Source organism: Hemiscyllium ocellatum, unplaced genomic scaffold (assembly GCF_020745735.1).
Source record: "Hemiscyllium ocellatum isolate sHemOce1 unplaced genomic scaffold, sHemOce1.pat.X.cur. scaffold_1081_pat_ctg1, whole genome shotgun sequence".
NCBI classification, from domain to species: Eukaryota; Metazoa; Chordata; class Chondrichthyes; order Orectolobiformes; family Hemiscylliidae; genus Hemiscyllium; species Hemiscyllium ocellatum.
In genome coordinates, this window is record NW_026867669.1 from 93,075 (window position 1) to 114,590 (window position 21,516).

The window sequence follows — 21,516 nt, forward strand, 5'->3', positions numbered from 1 at the left end:
ATTATAAATCTTATCTTTTATACCCATTTCCAACACCTTTCCAAAGTAAGGTTCACTGGCCTATAATTACCAGGGTTGTCCCTACTCCCCTTCTTAAACAAAGGAACTATATTTGCTATCCTCCAGTCTTCTGGCACTACGCCTGTCAACAATGATGACCTAAAGATTGAAGCCAAAGGCTCTGCAATCTCCTCCCTGACTTCCCAGAGAATTTGAGGATGAATCCCATCTGGCCCAGTGGGCTTATCTATTTTCAGATCTTCCAAAATTACTAAAACCTCTTTTTTGTCAACCTCAATCCCATCTAATCTTGTAGTCTGTATCTCTGTATTCTCCCTTTCCAAATATGATGCAAAGTATTCATTAAGCACTTCCCTTATGTTGTCAGATTCCACACACAACTTCCCAGGACTATCTTTGATTGGCCCGAATCTTACTCAAATCGTTCTTTTATTCCTGATAAACCTATAGAAGGCCTCAGGGTTTTCCTTCATCCTATCAGCCAACAACTTCTCATGTCCCCTCCTGGCTCTTCTTAGCTCTCTCTTTAGATTTTTGTCTCTAACCTATAATTATCAAGCTCCCTAAGTGGGCTTTCACGCCTCATCCTCACATAAGCCTTCTTCTTTCTCTTGGCAAGAGCTTCAACTTCTTTCGTAACCATGGCTCCCTCTCTCGACATTTACCTTCCTGCTTGATGAATATATACTTATCAAAGACCCGCAGTAGCTGTTATGGAGTCATAGAGAGGCACAGCACGGAAACAGACCCTTCAGTCCAACTCATCCATGCTGACCAGATGTCCCAACCTAATCTAGTCCCACCTACCATCACCCTGCTCATATCCCTCCAAACCCTTTCTATTCATATACCCATCCAGATGCCCTTTTAATGCTGGACCGAATATCTCTTATTAAGTTGAATGTTCTTCCTCATTTGCTTTATCCCATGCGTATGCTCTCTATAATGTTTCCCAGATCAACGCTGCAAACGCTTCTGAGGTGGTTTGGTTCCTTTGTCTGGCATCGTGGGCAGCCCCTCATCAAACTTACTAAATTGCAGTTGCCTCAAGGAGGGGGTGGAGTTGATCTCCCAGACATCAGGAGGTATCAATTGAGTTCCCTGCTGTCTTTTGTCTGCGATTGGGTAGGTAACAATCCAAACTCAATATGGCTGGATATTGAGGCCTCCCAGGCAAAGTGCCCTCTTATTAACCTGTTGTTCATGGATAAGATGAGGATGGTTATGGATCACTGTCAGAACTGCATTGTCATTAGTACGGTCAAGACTTGGGGGGCGATGTGTCAGGGTGAGGGTTGTTTATTCAAGATTTCACCACCTACGCTTATAGTTGGCACGTCAGGGTTCTGACCACGGATGATGGACTCAGGGTTCAAACTATGGGCAGTGAGAGGAGTTTCTAGTTTGGGAGACTTGTTTGAGGGGGAGGTTATGATGTCTTTTGAGCAACTGAGCTGCAAATACGGGTTACCCAGCAGAGATCTTTTCCATTTTTTTCAGGTTAGGGATTTCATCCAGAAGAAGACTACATTTCTCACTAAGCCCTATAAACCCGATACAGAGAGCTTGTTGCTACGTTCCACAAGCACCCTTTCGGTTAGTGCCCTCTATCGCCTGCTGGGTGGCAGGGCCTGGCAGGATATTAACTGGTTATGTGAGGTCTGGGAGCCAGAGCTAAGAGTGGAGATCTCTTCTGAAACATGGGAGAATATATGGGAGAATACACGAAAGATCTCAATCTGTAAGCGGACATGCGCTACGCAGTTAAAAGTTCTGCTCATCTGGCACCAAACCGTCTGGCGAAGTTTAAAATAGGGGCATCTTCAGTGTGCCCCAAATGTAAAATAAGTGTAGGTACTCTTACCCATTGCTTCTGGACATGCCACAGGCTCTGTGTTTATTGGAGTGCTGTGGTGGGAGAGATCAGGAGGGTATTTAGGACTGAAGTCAAAGAAGACCCGACATGTCGATCAGTTCTCAGCAAAGGACTCACCTTCATCCCCCTCCGTCCATGCATCAATGAATTTAATACACGCCGTGATCTCGAACAATTCTTCTGTTGCCTCCGCCTCCGAGCTTACTTTCACAATCAGGATTCCCGCCCACCTTCCGAGGACCCCTTCGCCCACCTCCAACACACTGCATCCACCTGAACACCCCGCGCTGGCCTATTACCTGCCCTCGACCTCTTAATTTCCAACTGCCGCCGGGCCATTAACCGCCTCAATCTGCCTACCACCACCCCCCCCCATTCCAACCTCTCACCCTCACAACGTGCAGCCCTCCAATCCCTCTGCTCCAATCCCAACCTCACCATGAAGCCAGCAGATAAAGGGGGTGCAGTGGTAGTCTGGCACACTGACCTCTACACCGCTGAAGCCAAATGCCAATTCGAGGACACCTCTTCCTACTGCCCCCTCGACCATGACCCCACCCCCCATCACCAAACCATCATCTCCCACACCATTCAGAACCTCATCACCTCAGAAGATCTCCCACCCACAGCTTCCAACCTCATAGTCCGTGAACCCCGCACTGCCCGGTTCTACCTCCTTCCCAAGATCCACAAGCCTGTCCACCCTGGCCGACCCATTGTCTCAGCATGCTCCTGCCCCACTGAACTCATCTCTACCTACCTCGACACGCTCCTATCCCCCTTAGTCCAGGAACTCCCCACATACGTTCGAGACACCACCTACCCCCTCCACCTCCTCCAAGACTTCCATTTCCCGGTCCCCAACGCCTCACCTTCACCATGGATATCCAATCCCTCTACACCTCCATCCGCCATGACCAGGGTCTCCAAGCCCTCTGTTTTTTCCTCTCTAGACGTCCCCAACAGTACCCTTTCACAGACACTCTCATTCGTTTGGCCAAACTAGTCCTCACCCTTAACAATTTCTCCTTCGAATCCTCCCACGTCCTCCAGACCAAAGGGGTAGCCATGGGCACACGTATGGGCCCCAGCTATGCCAGTCTCTTTGTTGGTTATGTAGAACAGTTGATCTTCCGTAATTACACCGGCACCACTCCCCACCTCTTCCTCCGCTACATTGATGACTGCATTGGCGCCACCTCGTGCTCCCGCGAGGAGGTTGAGCAATACATCAACTTCACCAACATATTCCACCCTGACCTTAAATTTACCTGGACCATCTCTGACACCTCCCTCCACTTCCTGCACCTCTCCATCTCCATTAATGACGACCGACTTGACACTGACATTTTTTACAAACCCACCAACTCCCACAGCTACCTGGATTTCACCTCTAAGTCTCTGTAGCCTGATGGTCTACATCCCAGGGTACTGAAGGAGGTGGCTCGGGAAATGTGTTGGTGACAATTTTCCAGAGTTCGATAGATTCGGGGTCGGTTCCTGAGGATTGGAGGGTGGCTAATGTTATACCACTTTTTAAGAAAGGTGGGAGAGAGAAAGCAGGAAATTATAGACCAGTTAGTCTGACCTCAGTGGTGGGAAAGATGCTGGAGTCTATTAAAAGGATGAAATTACGGCACATCTGGATAGTAGTAACAGGATAGGACAGAGTCAGCGTGGATTTATGAAGGGGAAATCATGCTTGACTAATCTTCTTGAATTTTTTGAGGATGTAACTCTGAAGATGGACGAGGGAGATCCAGTAGATGTAGTGTACCTGGACTTTCAGAAAGCTTTTGATAAAGTCCCACACAGGAGGCTAGTGAGTAAAATTAGGGCTGAAAATGTGTTGCTGGAAAAGCGCAGCAGGTCAGGCAGCATCCAAGGAACAGGAGATTCGACGTTTCGGGCATAAGCCCTTCTTCAGACCTGCTGCGCTTTTCCAGCAACACATTTTCAGCTCTGATCTCCAGCATCTGCAGACCTCCCTTTCTCCAGTAAAATTAGGGCGCATGGTATTGGGGGCAAAGTACTAGATTGGATTGAAAATTGGTTGGCTGGTAGGAAACAAAGGATAGTGATAAACGGCTACATTTTGGAATGGCAGGCAGTGACCAGTGGGGTACCGCAGGGATCCGTGCTGGACCGCAGCTTTTTACAATATATGTTAATGATATAGAAGATGGGGTATCAGCAATAACATTAGCAAATTTGCTGATGATACAAAGCTGGGTGGCAGGGTGAAATGTGATGAGGATGTTAGGAGATTACAGGGTGACCTGGACAAGTTAGGTGAGTGGGCAGATGCATGGCAGATGCAGTTTAATGTGGATAAATGTATGGTTATCCACTTTGGTGGAAAGAACAGGAAGGCAGATTACTACCTCAAGGGAATCAATTTAGGTAAAGGGGCAGTACAAGTGATCTGGGTGTTCTTGTACACCAGTCAATGAAGGCAAGCATGCAGGTACAGCAGGTAGTGAAGAAGGCTAATAGCATGCTGGCCTTCATAACAAGAGGAATTGAATATAGAAGCAAAGAGATGCTTCTGCAGCTGTACAGGGCCTTGGAGAGATCACACCTGGAGTACTGTGTGCATTTCTGGTCTCCAAATTTGAGGAAACACATTCTGGCTATTGAGGGAGTGCAGTGTAGGTTCACGAGGTCAATTCCTGGAATGGCAGGATTACCTTACACTGAAAGACTGAAGCGACTGGGCTTGTATACCCTTGAGTTTAGAAGACTGAGAGGGGATCTGATTGAGACATATAAGATTATGAAAGGATTGGACACTCTGGCAGCAGGAAACATGTTTCCACTGATGGGTGAGTGCCGAACCAGAGGACAAAGCTTAAAAATACAGGGTAGACCATTTAGGGCAGAGATGAGGAGAAACATCTTCACCCAGAGAGTGGTGGCTGTGTGGAATGCTCTGCCCCAGAGGGCAGTGGAGGCCCAGTCTCTGGATTCAAAGTTTGTGAGAAGATTTGTAGCTCGGGTGCTCGTTGTTGTGGTTCTGTTCGCCGAGCTGGGAGTTTTTCTTGCAAACGTTTCGTCCCCTTTCTAGGTGACATCTCCAGTGCTTGGGAGCCTCCTATGAAGCGCTTCTGTGCTGATTTCTCTGGCATTTATACTGGTTTGAATCTGCCGCTTCCGGTTGTCAGTTGCTGTCCGTTGCATTGGCCGGTATATAGGGTCTAGGTCGATGTGTCTGTTAATAGAATTCTTGGATGAGTGCCATGCTTCTAGGAATTCCCTGGCTGTTCTCTGTTTGGCCTGCCCTATAATAGTGGTGTTGTCCCAATCGAATTCATGTTGTTTGTCATCTGAGTGTATGGCTACTAGGAATAGCTGTCGTGTCGTTTCGTGGCTAGTTGATGTTCGTGGATGCGGGTTGTTAGCTGTCTTCCTGTTTGTCCTATGAAGTGTTTTTGTGCAGTCCTTGCATGGGATTTTGCACACTACGTTGGTTTTGCTGATGCTGGGTATAGGGTCCTTTGACCTGGTGAGTTGGCTGTTGGTTTGTGTGCTGTTACGAATCCTAGTGGTCGCAGTTTCATGCTGTGCTTTTCCAGCACCACTCTCATCTAGACTCTGGTTTCCAGCATCTGCAGTCATTGCTTTTACCTAAGACAACTGGCAGACGCATGTGACTTTGTTTTAACTCTGAATGAGATGCTGAGATGCCGTTTGGGATGTTGGATTAATGATGTAACCATGCAAAAACCAGCTGAAGCCCAAATGGATTTCACAAAGGCCCTACAATTGGATTCATCATTGAAAATGTGGCAAGTGGAGCATAGGAATTGCAGGCTATTTCTATGGAAGTGAAGCCTGACTCCGCTTGGCGAACAGCACTTGAGTGAAGGCAATTGCACAGCCTCACTCAGGACGTATCCTGAACTGAAGGTCTCTAGCTCAACCCACAGCAAAACCCAAAAACAAAGCCAAGCCTCCGTCAAACAGTGAACATTTTCTTCAGGACCCAGAGCAGCAGGCTATTGGAGTTGCTGCTGGCATGCCGTCTTGAAACAGCAAAAGAGTCCCACTAGACGGAACTGGAATAATTAAACTCATAATCCAGTATCCATAAGGTGCACACCCTGGAAAGTCCACCTATATTTAGGTTGGAAAGTTGCTCAGCAACATCCAAATCAGAACCAATCCGAATAAACATCTGGTTAAATGGTCACCTGGTTCTAATAGAGGGCAATACCTGAGTGGTCATTTCAGTGATTGCAGAACCAGCCTTTGGTCTGGACTCCAACTCTTAGGTTTGCGTAACACCTCAGCTTGACTGAGAATCTATTCTGGGGAATCTTCACAAATTGAGAATATGACTTTGGTTCCGATCTCATATGTGAAGCAGCTGGTTCAGGGATCATGGATTGTAGTAAAAGGTTTGTGCCCAAGCTTGATAGGGCAAAACTGGCTGAGAAAGATTCACCTTGATTGGCTCAACATTTTTCCATTTACTAATTGGCTGACTGAGAGAAGTCTGAATTAAATACCTGGAAGTTTTTCAGGAAGGTCTAAGGATGATCAAAGGAGCCACGTCCATCTATGCAAAGCAGGCAGGGGAACTGTCCTTCACAAAGCTGAACATGAGCTATGCTCAGTTACAATTGCTGTTAGATGAGCCTTTGCAATTTTTCAATGGATAATGGAGAACATTGCACATGGTCTACCCCAGGTCACCATTTATCTAGATGACATACTCATCTTAGAGAAGACCAATATGGAGCACTTACAGAACTTGGACATCGTCCTTAGAAGTTTCTCCCAAGCAGGCATACGCCTGAGAAGGGAAAAAGTGTGTGTTCCAGGCACCCCATGTGACCGACTTAGGCTATAGAGTTGACAAGATCGGGTTACACCCGTTCGAAGATGAAGTGAGGGTGCTCAAAGGTGCCCTGACTGGTGAATTATCATGGAAGGTTCATACATGACCTGACCCCCATCTGACACTTTTGCATCAGCTCTTAAAAAATGGTCAGCCATGGAAGCTTTTAGGGAAGTGTAGAAAGAGTTATTATCCTCTATGGTTTGGCACACTATGATCCCAGGCAGGATCTGGTCTTGACATACAATGCCTCCCCATACAGCATTGGGAAGTGTTAGCTCATAGGTGGCCCAATAGAGAGGGATGCCAAATAGCATATGCATGCAGCACTTTGGCTGATGCAGAGCGTAAATACACCCAAATACAGAAGGAAAGTTTGGCAGTCATATGTGCAGTCAGGAAGTTCCACAAACACCAGCTAGGTCGACTTAGAAAGGACAACATAGTGCTGCCCTTCGTTTCAGGTCAAATTCAGTGTTGGGTTCTATTACTAAGTGTGTATAATTTCAAGTTGGAACACTGTCTGTGCGTCTCCCACTAGCAGTTACACCAGTGATGGTACTGCCAGTGGAAGAGTCTGTAATAGTTTCAAATTTTTTGGACAAACGTCCAGTCACAGCTGCCAATATCAGTCTTTGGATGCAGAAAGATCCAGTCCTGACAAAAGTGAAACAGCTAGTGGTGATGGGGGAAACAAAAGATCGATACAACATAAATTGAAACCTTTCTGGATCTGACGAGCCCAGATCACAGTAGAGGACGGCATTTTCTTATGGGAGCAAGAATGATTGACTCGAGCAAAGGTCACCAGCAGATACTTGCTGAACTTCACCAGGATCATCCAGGGTTTCTAAAATGTTGGCAAGATGTAATGTCAGGTAGCCAGAGTTGGACGCAGACTTATCTGTGTTTTGAGGCAGTGTCCAAAGTGCCAACATGGACAAAACTTATCACCAGCAGTTCCCCATATTTGTATAATGGTTGGGTAAGCCCTGGTCTCGATCATGCATTGACTATGTAGGCAATTTCATGGGCGCAATGTTCTTTGTCGTTGTAGATGCCTATTCAAAGTAGCTGGACGTGCATAAAGTTCATTCATCAAACACGGGGTCAACATTACAAAAACCGAGCATATCTTTTGCAATACATACAGCATTAGAGATATTGGTCACAGACAACAGGCCATTGTTTGACAGCATAGAATTTGAGCATTTCCTAAAGTCAAGTGGTATTCGTTAAATAAGGACAGCTCCATACCAACCATCAGCGAATGGTGTGCCGGAAAGAGCAGTCCAAACTTTGAAGGCAGCCATAAAAAACAGCCTACAGCTTCATTTGATACCAAACTGTCCCGGTTCCTATTTGATTAGATGATCACCCCTCATGCAACTATAGGGATCGCTCCAGCAAAGTTCTAACTGGGGGAAAACTCCACAGCAGGTTAAATATGACATTTCTGGAAGGGAGGGCTAAGCTACATCAGCAATGCCACTGCCAGACACAAGACTCTGTTATGCAAGGGAGACAGTTTATTTTTAGATTTGATTAGATTCTCTACAGAATGGAAACAGGCCCTTTCGGCCCAACAAGTCCACACCAACACTCCGATGAGCAACCTATGCAGATCCATTCCCCTCACTAGAGCATCTAACACTACAGGCAATTTACCATGGCTAATTCACCTAACCTGCACATCTTTGGACTGTGGGAGGAAACCACAGCACCCAGAGGAAACCCACGCAGACACGGGGAGAATGTGCAAATTCCACACCGACAGTTGCCCAAGGCGGAAATTGAACTCGGGTCCCTGGCACCGTGAGGTAGCAGAGCTAACCACTGAGCCACCGTGACAAAGTTTGGTGGAGGAACCATGGAATTAGTGATGCATTTATAAATGGCATGATCTACATGAGGTCTGGTCCAGTGACACATAAGGTTCAGGTAGGTGTGGCCATCCTTAATAATGGTGCACATGGTGATGCAAATAAAATAGGTAACCAGAAGTCATTACATGTTTATGGACAATCAATAAATACAGTATAAAAATGGAACATATAAAATAATCATCTGGTAGCACACAATGTGAGAACTGCTGAAAAAGATATATTTTGTCGAAGCTTTTCAATTGCCCTCCTCACAGAACACATGCAATGTTAAAGGGACAGCAACATTTATCCTGTATGAGAAAAGGGTGCTGATTGGTTGGCAACTGGATTCTGATTGGTAGAGGGGTTGTTATGTAGAATACTACAGTTTAGGAACGACAGCTCATTGTCAAACTTTATTTAAATTTCAAACAAGGCAGTTTGAATCTAACTACTCAAAGCATTGACCCAGAAATGTACCAGACAATGTCTCCTGCCTATTTTGTCGCACAGAAACAGGTGCAGTGGGTGTGCATGTTCTGTCTGTGGCCATGGGGTCCTAAGCATTAATATTTGTAGCTATCAGTACACAAAGGTGCACCACTCCGAAAACCTGACAATCCTAAACTTGCCAGTATAATTCACTGCACACTCATGCAGTAAATTTTGTCCAATTGTGAAATGGCATGTAACGTGGAACATTATGCTCTGAGTTTTGCAAGTGCATACTATTCTGTGATGAGTGGCTAACCCTGACACCTCAAAGCCCTTCCGTCACCAACAAGACGCCAGCTAACCTGATAGAAAACTCCACTTGAATGGACAGGTACAGCTACAAAATATTCAAAGTTTTTTAGTGTCCAGAAGACAGCAGTCTACCAGATAAATTATGCATATTCTTTCTCTGTTTCGGTGAAATACAGAAGGTCCCATTTAATTATATATGCTGTATATTTCTGAAGAGGGAACCAAAATGGAGCTGCAATTGGGTTTGATAGATTTGTCAAATATTGTAAAGTGATTCCTGTTGTGTTGTGGACTTTGTTCTCTAAATATCTGGGTGGGCACAGACATCACCCCATTGAAGACCCTGAAACTGTTCTTCCGTCCTTACAATTTCCTGGAATTCTTCTGAACTGGCAACAACATCGCACTTCTGAGTTGTTTCTCTGTTCAGCAATCATGATGTTCTCTTCAATTGCTATACTGAGATAAGAAAGCACTTGCATTTGTGTAGTGCCTTTTGTGACCGAAACACCCAAATGCTTTTGAATTAAACACATTTGAAGTGTCATCATTGTTGTAATGTGGTGGACACAGCAGTCAATATGCGTACAGTGCTGGAGGAACTCACCAGGTCAGGTAGCATCTGTGGAGAGAATAAAAATGTTTCGAGTGCAGTCTGACTCTTCTTCAGAACTGAAAGCTGTGGGAATTATTTTACACATGCATCTGACAGAGGAACAGACCCAGTGCAAAAGAACAAGGGGTTGTTAATGGTGGAGAAAGAGAAAGAAATGTAAAATGGGCGCAAATGAAAATGTAAAAGGGGGAGAGAATGGGTTATCTCTATGAAGAGCAAAGTAAGTAAGGCACAAACAAGGCTGTGAGGATGGGAAGAGAATGCAAGAAAAATAGATAAGAAACATAATGTGGTTTGTATTGAATTCAATATTGAGACCGTGATGCTGTAAATTGCTGAAGCAGAAAATGAGATGTTGTGCCTGAAGCTTTCATAAGTTCCACAAGTCAAGTTGTGATGATGATCAAGTTATCTGTTTTAGTTAAAATGCTTATGGGATAAATGTTGGCCGAGACTCGAGACAGATTATGTGTGTTCTTCGAAGCCCTGTCAAACTCTCTGGCGAGAGAATCTAGAACTAGGGGTTATTGTTTGAAAATAAATAAAGTTTCTCCATTTCAGGCAGAGAGGGAGAATTTTTCCCCTCTCACAGAGTTGTGAAACTTTGGAACTCTCTTCTTCAAATGGTGACGGAGGTATTATTTTTAAATACTTTGAAGGCAGAGCTAGATAGCCTTGATGAGGAAAGAATCATTAGCTGCCATTTCCAGCAGGATGCCATCACCAGACAACTATTCCCCTGCCCTCCTCTCCCTTATCAGCTTTCCACAAGGACTGTTCCCCCCAGGACATCTTGACTCACTCCTCCTTCACTCCCAAGACCTCCCCACAGTCCCAGTGCACCTCCTTCTGCAACCGCAGATGGTGTAACAACTGCCAGCTTATTTTCACCCTCCTCAGTATCCAAGGGTCCAAGCACACTTTCCTGATGAAGCAGCACTTTCCCTGCACTTCAATCTAGTCTACTGTATTTCCTGCTCACAATGTGGTCTCCTCTACATTGGGGAAATGAAGACTAGACTGTGGGACTGCTTTGCAGAACACCTACATTCTGTCAGCAAAAGAGAGCCTGAGTTTCCAGTTGCCTGCCGTTCCAACACATCCCTATATTCCCTGGCCATCGTCTGTCTCAGGTTTGCTGCTGTGCTCCACTCAAGTTCAGCACAAGCTGGAAGAGCAGCACCTCATTTTCTGCTTGGGAATTCTACAGCCTTTTGGACTTTGTATTGAGTTCAACAACCATAAGGGTTGAGCACGCTTCCCCAAACCCCACATATCAGGTCTTTTAATCACATTGTCTGCTATGACACATTATCCATTTTTGTCACTAATAGTCCCCATTAACAGCTATTAACTCTCCTTGGTTGACTGTTATCTATTCCTTTGACTGTCCAACTGCTTTTCTCTCTCCTTGGGCTCTATCTCCACCGACTCTTCAATCCTTATCCCCTCCCCTCCATTTACATAAAAACCTTCTTCCTAGCTTCCATTAGCTCTGAAGAAGAGTCACTGGACCTAAAACGTTAATTGTGCATTCTCTGCCCAGATACTGCCAGACCTGCTGAGTTTTGCCAGCAATTTTTTTTTGTTCCAGTTTTCCAATATCTGCAGTTGTTTTATTATATTTACGGAGTGAAAATTTATCAGCATAGGTGGGAAAGTGGAATTGTGATTAAAATTGGATCAGGTGTAACCTTACAGAGTAGCGTAGCAAATTCAAATGGCGTTCCAGCCAAACTTAATTCATGTGTCTACCCGCAAGGGCAGACAATGCCTCAGTTTAACATCTCACCTGAAAAGCAACATTTCTCACAGTTCGACACTCCCTCAATACTGCATATAGGTTTCACCTAGATTTAGTGTTCACATTGCTGAAGTAGGACTTGAAACCAAAACCTTCTGTCTCAGAGATAGGGGTGCTGACTAAAGTAGATAAAGCCCATTACCTTCAAGGAATGGCCAACCTTTTGCTTTTCATTACTGAGGATTCCATTCAGAGAATGGAACTCAAAATGTCTCAAAACCCCTCACCCTTTGTTCGAATCACACGACTCACATCCAGAGAGATTGGACGAGTGTTCTCAATAAACAAATCTGGTAAGTCTCATTGCCATCCAACACAATTGCTTACAACCAACTGGATACAACATAACCATTAAAATCAAAGGATTGGTATGTATTCAAATAAAAATCTCAAAACAACATTTACAAAAATCCATTTATTGTAATTATTAATAAGGTGGCTAAAGTTATAACATGTTACGGCACAGAAAAACACATATGTCCCAACCAGTTGCTATCGACTCGAGCCTTCACCCACTTTATGTTATCTGAACATGTTATTGTTCCTGTTTATTCCCTTCTCCCTACAATCCTGTCTCATTTCTTCTTAAATGCATCTTTACTATAAATTTCAATCGGTCTCAGGCCGTGAGTTTCATGTTCTGACCAATCTGTGGAAAGTTACTTCTGAATTCCCTCGTGGCCTCTCGTTATGCTTTTCTCCACAATTGGACATGCTCCACTTGGATTCACTCTATCAAATCCTTTCACAATTTTAAAAGTCTCTTCTAGTTTTCAAGAAAGTGCAGACCTTGAAATGCATGCATTCCTGGTATCACCCTTGCAATATCTTTCCTGTACCCTTGCCTTTTGCTCCATCACCTTTTGATGATATAATGACCAGAACTATAAGTATGGTCTAACTAAGATTCAATACAGATTAACTACAATCTCCCTACTTTTTGATTCTATTCCTCTACAATTAAAACCTACTGCTAAATTTGCTATCTTTCATGCCCTTCCTCACCTACAACACAACCTTTAATAATTTATTTAGATGTACTCCAAGATTTTGATGTTCCTCCGACACCATAAGGCTCACATTTTCTGAGTGACAAATGAATTAAACCCTCTTCCTGCCAAATGGACAATCTCACATTTACCTGCGTTGAACTTTATTTCATGATTATTTGCCCACAATGCAAGTTGATTAATGTCCTCCTGTATTTTGTTGCAGACATCGCTTCATATTGACCATGACTCCCCCTCGCCCACAAATTTGTCATCCAAACATTTGGAAATTGTGTTTTATTTTATCCCAATGTCCAAATCAATAATATACATTTTGAACATCAATGCTCTCAACACTAATCTTTGTGGAATGCCACTTACTACCTTCTGCCACTCTGAATAACCACCATTACTCTCATTCTCTGTTTTACTCATGAGGTCAGCCAGTAATCCATTCTGCCAAATATTCTCTTGACTTCACATACCTTGACTGTTTTAATTAGTTAATGAAAGGGAACCTTAAATGAACTGCATTCAAGAAGATTCAAGAAGGCAGCTCACCCACCACCACCTTCTCCTGCGTAATTAGAAATGGGCAATAAATGCTGACCCAGCCTGAAAAGCTCCATATTTCTGAAGGAATACAGAAATCTGACTTGAGGCCCTTTGAAAGTCCAGATAACATTCATCTGCGACATTATTATTATCTACTTTCTTGGTCTCTCCTCAAAACAATTCAGTAAAATTGGCAAAACAAGAATTCTCCCTTTGAAATGGTTGCTCAACAGTGTTGGCCATTTTATTTTCCTAAGCTTTTGTTCTCAGCTTTATCGAAGAAAATCTGGTTTACTCCACAGTTTATGCGAGATTTATGTCCGTCTTTATTCTCATTTTAAGTATTTTTATCACTAAGTATGTAAGTTAGCTCACTGAGCTGGAAGGTTTCTTTTCAGTTGTTTCATCATCATAACTAGGTGACATCATCAGTGAGAGTCTCTGGTGAAGCGCCGGTGATGTGTCCCACATTTCTATTTATAGTTCTTGGTTTCTTAAGATGGGTGATGTCATTTCCGGTTGTTTTTTTCAAGGGAAGGTAGATGGGATCTAAATCGATGTGTTTATTAATGGAGTTCTGGTTAGAATGCCATGCCGCTCATCTGCTGAAAACCTTGCAAAACATAAGGATAGATAAGTCCCCTGGGCCAAACGGGATACACCCTAGGTTACTACAGGTAGTGAGGGAAGTGATTGCTGCACCTTTGGCAATGATCTTTGTGTCCTCACTGTCTCCTGGAGTAGTGCCAAATGATTGAAGTTTGGCAAATGTTATTACCTTGTTCAAGAAAGGGAATAGGGATAATCCTAGGAATTACAGACTAGTCAGTCTTACATCAGTGATGGGCACAATATTGGAGAAGTTTCAGAGAGACAGGATTTATGATTACTAGGAAAACCATGGTTTGATTAGAGATAGTCAGCGTGGCTTTGTAAGTGGCAGGTGATGCCTCACAAACGTTATTGAATTCTTTGAGGATGTGACAAAACATGTTGCTGAAGGTAGAGCAGTGGATGTGGTGTACATAGATTTTAAGAAGGCATTTGATAACTCTCCCCATGGTAGGCTCATACAGAAAGTAAGGAAACATGGAATGTACAGAAATCTGTCTGTCTGGATACAAAATTGGCTGGTCCATAGAAGACAGAGGGTGGTGGTAGAAAGTATTCAGCTTGAAGCTCGGTGACCAGTAGTGTTCTGCAAGGATCAATTCTGGGACCTCTGCTCTTTGTGACTTTTATAAATGATTTGAATGAGGAAGTGGAAGGGTGGGTTAGTAAGTTTGCCAATGACACGGAGGTTGGGAGAGTTGTGGATAGTGTGGAGAGCTCTTGTAGGTTGCAATAGGAAATTGACAGGATGCAGAACTGTGCTGAGAAGTGGCAGATGGTGTTCAACCTGTAAAAGTGGGAAGTGATTCGCTTTGGAAGGTTGAATTTGAATGCAGAATACAAGGTTAAAAGCAGAACTCTTGGCAGGGTAGAGGAATAAAGGAATCTGGGAGGCAATGTCCATAGAACCCTGAAAGTTGGCACCCAGATTGATAGGGTTGTTAAGAGGGCGCATGGTGTGTTGGCTTTCATTAGCCAGTAGGATTGAGTTTAAGAGCCGCGAGGTTATGCTGCAGCTCTACAGAGTGTTGGTTAGATCACACATGGAATATTGTGTTCAGTTCTAGTTGCCTTATCATAGGAAAGATGAGGAAACTTTAGAGAGAGTGTAGAGAAGATATACCAAGATGCTGCTTAGACTGGACGACATCTCTTCTGAAGAAAGGTTGAGGAAGCTGGGGATTTTCTCACTGGAGCGAAGAAGGATGAGAGGTGACTTGATAGAGGTGCACAAGTTGTTAAAGGCATAGGTAGAATGGATAGCCAGGGACTTTTTCAATGATGAAGGGACATAATTTTAAGGCAATTGGAGAAAGATTTAGTGAAGATGTCAGAGGTAGGTTCTTTACTCCAAGTGGTGGGTCCGTTGAATGCACTGGTACTAGAGTCAAATACATTGTGGACGTTTAAGTGACTCTTGGATAGACACATGGAAGTTAATACAATGAAGGAAATGCAGGTTAGCCTGACTTTAGAATAGGATAAAATGCTGGCACAATATCAAAGGCCGAAGGATCTCTACTGTGCTGTTCTCTTCTACGTTCAATGAAGTGGTGTCTTCCAATTTATCTACAAATATTACAAATGGGTTATATAATAGCTCAGTAAACCCAAATTATTGAGCTCGTGAGGCATCAGAGATGACAGCACATTCACGGCTTATTTGCTCTAGCAAAGATAGCCTGAAAGGGTTTCCCTTGATCTTGTTTTTGCTCCATATACACGTCAACAAATCCCGTGTCACGGAGAGTAGCCATGTACGGTTCAGGTGGCCATTTTGTATTCTTCAAGAATCCAGCAGCAACAAACTTCCTTAGAACTTCCAGGCTTAAGGTGGTGACCATCAGTCCCCCTGTCAAATAAAGGATAAATACTCAATTTTCTGTTAGGTTGTTTCTTGGGATTTAGGTGAAGAAGAATCTCAATACAAGACCTTCTAGTGAAAAAGCAACCACACCAGTGGAGTCAAAATGCTGTGAATTTTCCTAACTCACCTGGGCTTTTGTTCCCTGACCATCAAAAGTGGATGTGCCCTGAAACAAGGAGGGCCAATCAGAAGGCTTCCAACAAGGGAGGTGCAGCAAGTTGTAAGGGAAGGTAAGCAAAAGAGAGAGGGATTCAAGATGGAGATTCCTCTCTGCAAATGTGTCAAAATCTGATGGAAAAAAGATTCAGCAAACAGGCCACCAGTGATGAGTAGAAGATGGGGGAGGTTGGAGTCTCCTTCCAAGATGGCTCATGGCTGCTCCTGTACTCAGGGAGTAGGGGGAAGTGTCTGGGAGAGACCACCCTGGATTGCTGACCCATCGGATGACCACCTCCAGGCACCTAAACTGACTCCTGCTAGAAAGTTGCTTCCTTGAACTGGCTATTGTTAATGAGCTACCCACATGTGAAAGAGTGGCCCAGAGGCTGAATTGGCATGTCAGCAGCTATTGCCCTCATTCCCTCTGGGGTGGTGGGGTGGGGAGCAAATATTCTGCCTTCTGGTTTGATTATTAAACTCTGGAAGAATCAGGATTGTGATCAGAAGGGTGTGGGATGTTGGGGGTGGGAAGTACTCGCCTTTGGGCATGTGCCACCTGTTGTCTCTCCCTACCAGCTCACTGGAATAAGTTCACTATACATGTGCACACTGACACCTCAGAATTCAGGAGATTTCAATAAGTCAAGGAGCTTTCAACAGATTGCTACTGGTTCAGAAACCTGAGACATTCCTTCAGTGGAGCGCAGTATTTCAGCTCACAGTTTTAAATGATGATCATGGGTCAGCTTCTGGCAATCTTCATTCAGACACTGGAAGATCCCTGGGCAGGAGATTCCGATTCCCACCAAAAAAGGAGACCCTTTTTGGCACACTGCCACCCAGTAACTAAATGTTATCTCCTCAGTCAGGCAGACTTGGAAATAATTCCTGCTAATTACACCAACTTCCAGCTGCATGTGGTATGAAGAAGTTATGAAAAATCGAATGAGAGTAGATCCAAAGTATTCAAAATCACAATGGGTCTGGTCAGAGTAAACAGGGAGAAAAAGGTTTCCATTTGTGAAAAGATCGAGAATGAGATGGCACCAATTGAAAGCAGTTGGTAAAAGAAGCAAAAATGACACAAGTATAAACATTTTCCGTACAACAAGTAGTTAGTGTCTGGGTCAGAGTCTGAGAGTGCAGTGGACTTATACCAAGGCGTTCAAAACAAAAATGGGACAGTCACTGGAAAGGTAGAGTGTGCAGGGTTAAAGGGAGGAGGCAAGAGAGGAGCACAAAATAAAATGTTCATTTGGAGGGTGAGTGAAATGGGCTGAATAGCCTCCTATTGTGCTGTAATAATCTGAGAGGTCCCGACATTTGCTTTAACCAGGTATCACCTGAACAGGTTGTCATGGAAGCATGTTGTTCAAAACACAAAGAAAGCTGCAGGGAGTGCTGCCAGGGCTGCACAGTTTACAGCACATTGGTCTGAATATTCCCGAGAGTGGCACCCACTGTCAGGATTTTCTCTTCCATTAATACTGGGCTCTGTATATCTAGCTGGGAATCCTGATCCCAGCTCCACAGACATGTAAGGCGTAGCTGAAATGAACACAGTTCCACACAACCCCCACCCTATAGGGTGGGATAGTCAAGGAAGGAGTCAAACCATGTCCCATTTTTTCTGCAGTCAGTTGCTATGGTCTGAGTGTGGGTTTAATTCCTGCAAAGGCTGAGGATACCACAAAGGACACTCCTCTCATTCCCTCTCCTCCCCGAGGCATAGTGACAACGATGTTCTGATTGGTTCCCCACCAGATAACCATGCCGTGTGTGGGGAACAGAACCACCTGGCCAGCAAAGAGAAAGCATCAAAAAAATCTCACGGTCTCTCTCACCTGCATGAAGATATTAGAAAGTTCCAAATAATAGCTAGCGGCTTCCATATACCTTTATGTGTGAATCCCCTGTTAAAGAAGGAATAAAATATCTTCAAAAACAGTGAAAGGGCAAATTCCAGTAATAGTGGGGTTTGATTTCCAGCAAACTACCCCGGTCAGTCATGACAATGGGCACAGGCCTTACAGGCTGAGGTCTCCCTTCTCTAAGTATTGTAGATACTGTACTAGTGAATGTATACTGTAACTATTGACTGATTCTATAATTCTTGGACTTGTCTTGGACTTCTAAAAACTCTCCTGTCTCTCTCGGAAAATCTGTGACTGCTGGTCAAGGTGGTGAGGGGGTGATCTGGATGGAAAAGGGATGTTGCAGAAGCCTCACTATAAACAATGCTTCAGTCCCTGATTGTTCTACACAAAGCACACAAGTGGTCAGGGCCATGTTTAGCTATTATAGTCTCTCTCAATGTTCATTTTATCAGCGTTTGACAACCAGGATAATTAGTGACATGTCAATCAGTGCAGATTAGTTAATATGTGACCCCACCATTCCATCCAGACTGCACCATTTCCCTTGAGGTTTAGGATTTTTCAGAATTGACCAGCACAACACTCTACCTGGTTTCATAACTCGGTAAATCTCTCTGCATCCAGATTGCAGATCAGGCCAGAAGTAATAACAGTTGCAGTGAAATACTCTGTCCACCACGTTGTCTTCCAGAGGGATATGTTCCACACTGCCGTGAAACAATGTCACCTTGCCGGTCTGAATATCAGGCTGCACCCTCCTGCTGGCTTCACGGTACATGTATTCAGAGTAATCCAGCCCATAGAGCTTGCCCTTCGGCAGCATAAGGCGTTTAGCAGCTTCCTGCAGACCGAGCCCTGGTCCAAAGCCCAGTTCCAGCACCACACTCTCAGGCTGAATGTCACACAGTTTGACAGCATTCACCTCCAACAATCTATTCCTCCTCTCGAAGAACTTTTTCAACATCCACCCCCAGGGGCCTTGCGTTGGTTTGCCCAGTTGTTTGGTGAGGTGATCGAACAGCATTGCTGGTGCTCACAGAGCTGTGAAAACTTCCCCTTCCTGTTGCACACCGTGGAGCCTCAGCCTTGCTGGATGATTGACAGCTTGGATGACCATACACTGAGATCCCAGCATCAGTTTACAAACAGACTGAGCCAGTCAGCTGGGCTGAGAGTGTGGACGTTAAGCTGTTGTTGTTCAGTGACAGTGCTGAGCAAACAGACTGAAAGCAGCCAGAGCACAGCGAGACTCAGGGAAAGGGGCGGGGGGGGGTGGATATTCTGAGCAGCTCTGCTCCAACTCCTGGGCAGCTCAGCATCTCTACTAGAGTTAAACATTGTTCTCACTGCAGCTCACAACAACAGAACGCAGACTGGTTCCCGTACAGTAAAGGGCCTGATACAAGGCAACAAGCAAAACAACCATTTCCAACATTCCTATGTCTTGTAGCTATGAGCAGTAAACAAAACCTTAACGTGCTGGAGAGGGAGGTGACCATGCATTTTCTTTTTATTTACTCTCGGGATGTGAACATTATTGGCTGGCCAGTATTTATCGACCATCCCTCGTTGCCCTTGAACTGACCATATTTCTGTGGCTCTGGAGTCACACGGAGGCCAGTTTACGTACGGACAGCAGATTTGCCTCCCAGAAAGTCATTCGTGAGCAGAATGGGATTTTCTTACAATCAGCAACGGTTTTATTATCATCAGCTGTTTCATAACTCCAGATTTTTCAAATTGAATGTAAATTTCACCAGCTGCCGTGGCAGGATTTGAACACACATCCCCAGAACATTAGCTGAGCTTCACGATTAATAGTCTAACAACTCAGCCATCACCTCCCCAGATAGGGCAGAGAGCACTCAGCATTGTATAGTAAATTCACTGAATGGTTAAACACAGGAGACAATAGCTTGGCCTGTTCTATCTGTTCTGTCTCTCTGAAGGATCAATTCACTCAGTGTTTTCTCCTTTTCTCTGTTAATCATGATGTCATTTCTCTTTGAAGGTCTTACTCGGCACTGTCCCAATCCCACACTCATGCAATTCTTTCCAGATTCCGACCAGTCTCTGAGGATAAAGTTGCTCCTCATATCACCATCATTTCTTGCTCAGGTTACTTTCAATCTGGGTCCTCTTTGTCCCTCCAGAAATGGGAAGTTTCTTCCTGTCCACTCTGTCCAAACATTACTATTTTGAACATTTTGACCAAATCTCTGCTCAACCTTGTATTCACCAAGGAGACCAGTTCCAAAATCTCCAATGTACCCACTAAACTGAAGTTCCTCATCCCTGGAAAAGACCGAGAATGTGAGGGCACCAATAGAAAGTAGTTGGCAAAAGAAGAAAAGATGAGATGAGACACCATGCCACAAGTGGTTCGGGTCTGGGTCACAGTGTTTGAGAGTATGGTGGAGGCAGTTGCTGGAAAAGGTAGTGTGTGCAGGGATAGAGGGCGAAGGTGAGAGAGGTGCAGGAGGTAGAATGCTCATTTGAAGGCCAGTGCAATGGACCGAACGGCCTCATTTATATGCCACAATTCTCTTTTACCAGGAAATCACCTGATCAAGGCTGTCTGTCCAGCATGCACTTCAAAAACAAAACTGCTGCAGGCCGTGCTGCCAGGGCCCCACAGTTAATTTTAATACAGAAGATTCAGGAAGGAATTGGAAAAGAACACAGAGACAGAAACAGAATAGGAGGTGAGATAGCGTAAAGACCCTCATCCTTTTATATCCTTTAGTTTTGGACTCTGGACTAAAAAGGAAAAAAACTGCTTGAAACCAAGGAGACAGTGCAGAGGTAGTTTAAAAATCCAATTTTCTGGCATGGATTGTATATTCTGTGTGATGTTGGAACATTGAGAGCTAAAGCAGACATCACAGAGCAAATGAGTTCTAAATGAAAGCAAACATTTTTTGACAACAATGTTCTAGTTGGTTCCTGAACAGATAACCATGCCTTGTGTGAGAAACACAACCACCTTCCATCAAAACATCTCACTGTCTCTCTCTTTGCCCTGTGTGAAAGCACTAGAAAGTTCCCAGTAATAGCGAGCTGGCTTCCACAAACCTTTATGTGTAAATCCCCTGTTAAAGAAGGAATAAAATATCTTCAAAAACAGTGAAGATGAACAGCATCAGTGTGCAAACAAACATGTGTCAGCAAGAAATGGAGAGGAGGAGAAAGAAAGTAACTCATCTACATCCTGTGGTCCAGACTGGTGCTAACCAACTGTATTTCCTTGGAATTTATTTTTGTCTTTTTTCATCTTTAATATCCATGTCTTGTCGGTCTTTGGGTGTCTGTTTGTGAAGAGGGCAAGAAGGGTCAGACTCTGAACTGTAGAGTTGTAAGATGACAATTACCATTGGTTAAAGACAATTTGTTTGTAACAATCTTGTTAATCACTGAAATCAGGTGAGAGTTTTGTTTTAACCTAAGTTTGTCAGTCAGATAAACTGGAACTTTGGATAATTTGATTAAATCTGTGCATATTTGTGATGATTCCAGTCATAGTGGGGTTTGATTTCAAGCGCAGTACTCCAGCGAGTCATGACAATGGGCACAGACATTCCAGGCTGAAGTCCTCTTTCTCCAAGTATAGTAGATACTGTCCTATTGAATGTATACTGTAACTATTGACTGATTCTATAATTGTTGGACATATCTTGGATTTTTA

At 44.1% G+C, this 21,516-nt stretch overlaps 1 protein-coding gene across 1 annotated transcript; it reads right to left on the reverse strand.

The window, feature by feature from the left end:
• Nucleotides 1-12,172: 12,172 nt before the first annotated feature.
• On the reverse strand, nt 12,173-18,917 carry LOC132809343 (uncharacterized methyltransferase YdaC-like). Its single transcript, XM_060822540.1, has 2 exons — nt 18,420-18,917; nt 12,173-15,780 (listed from the first exon to the last, which is right to left on the reverse strand). Exons 1-2 carry the CDS (start codon nt 18,853-18,855, stop codon nt 15,581-15,583), a joined length of 636 nt encoding a protein of 211 aa, XP_060678523.1. The 5' UTR covers nt 18,856-18,917; the 3' UTR covers nt 12,173-15,580.
• Nucleotides 18,918-21,516: the final 2,599 nt, after the last annotated feature.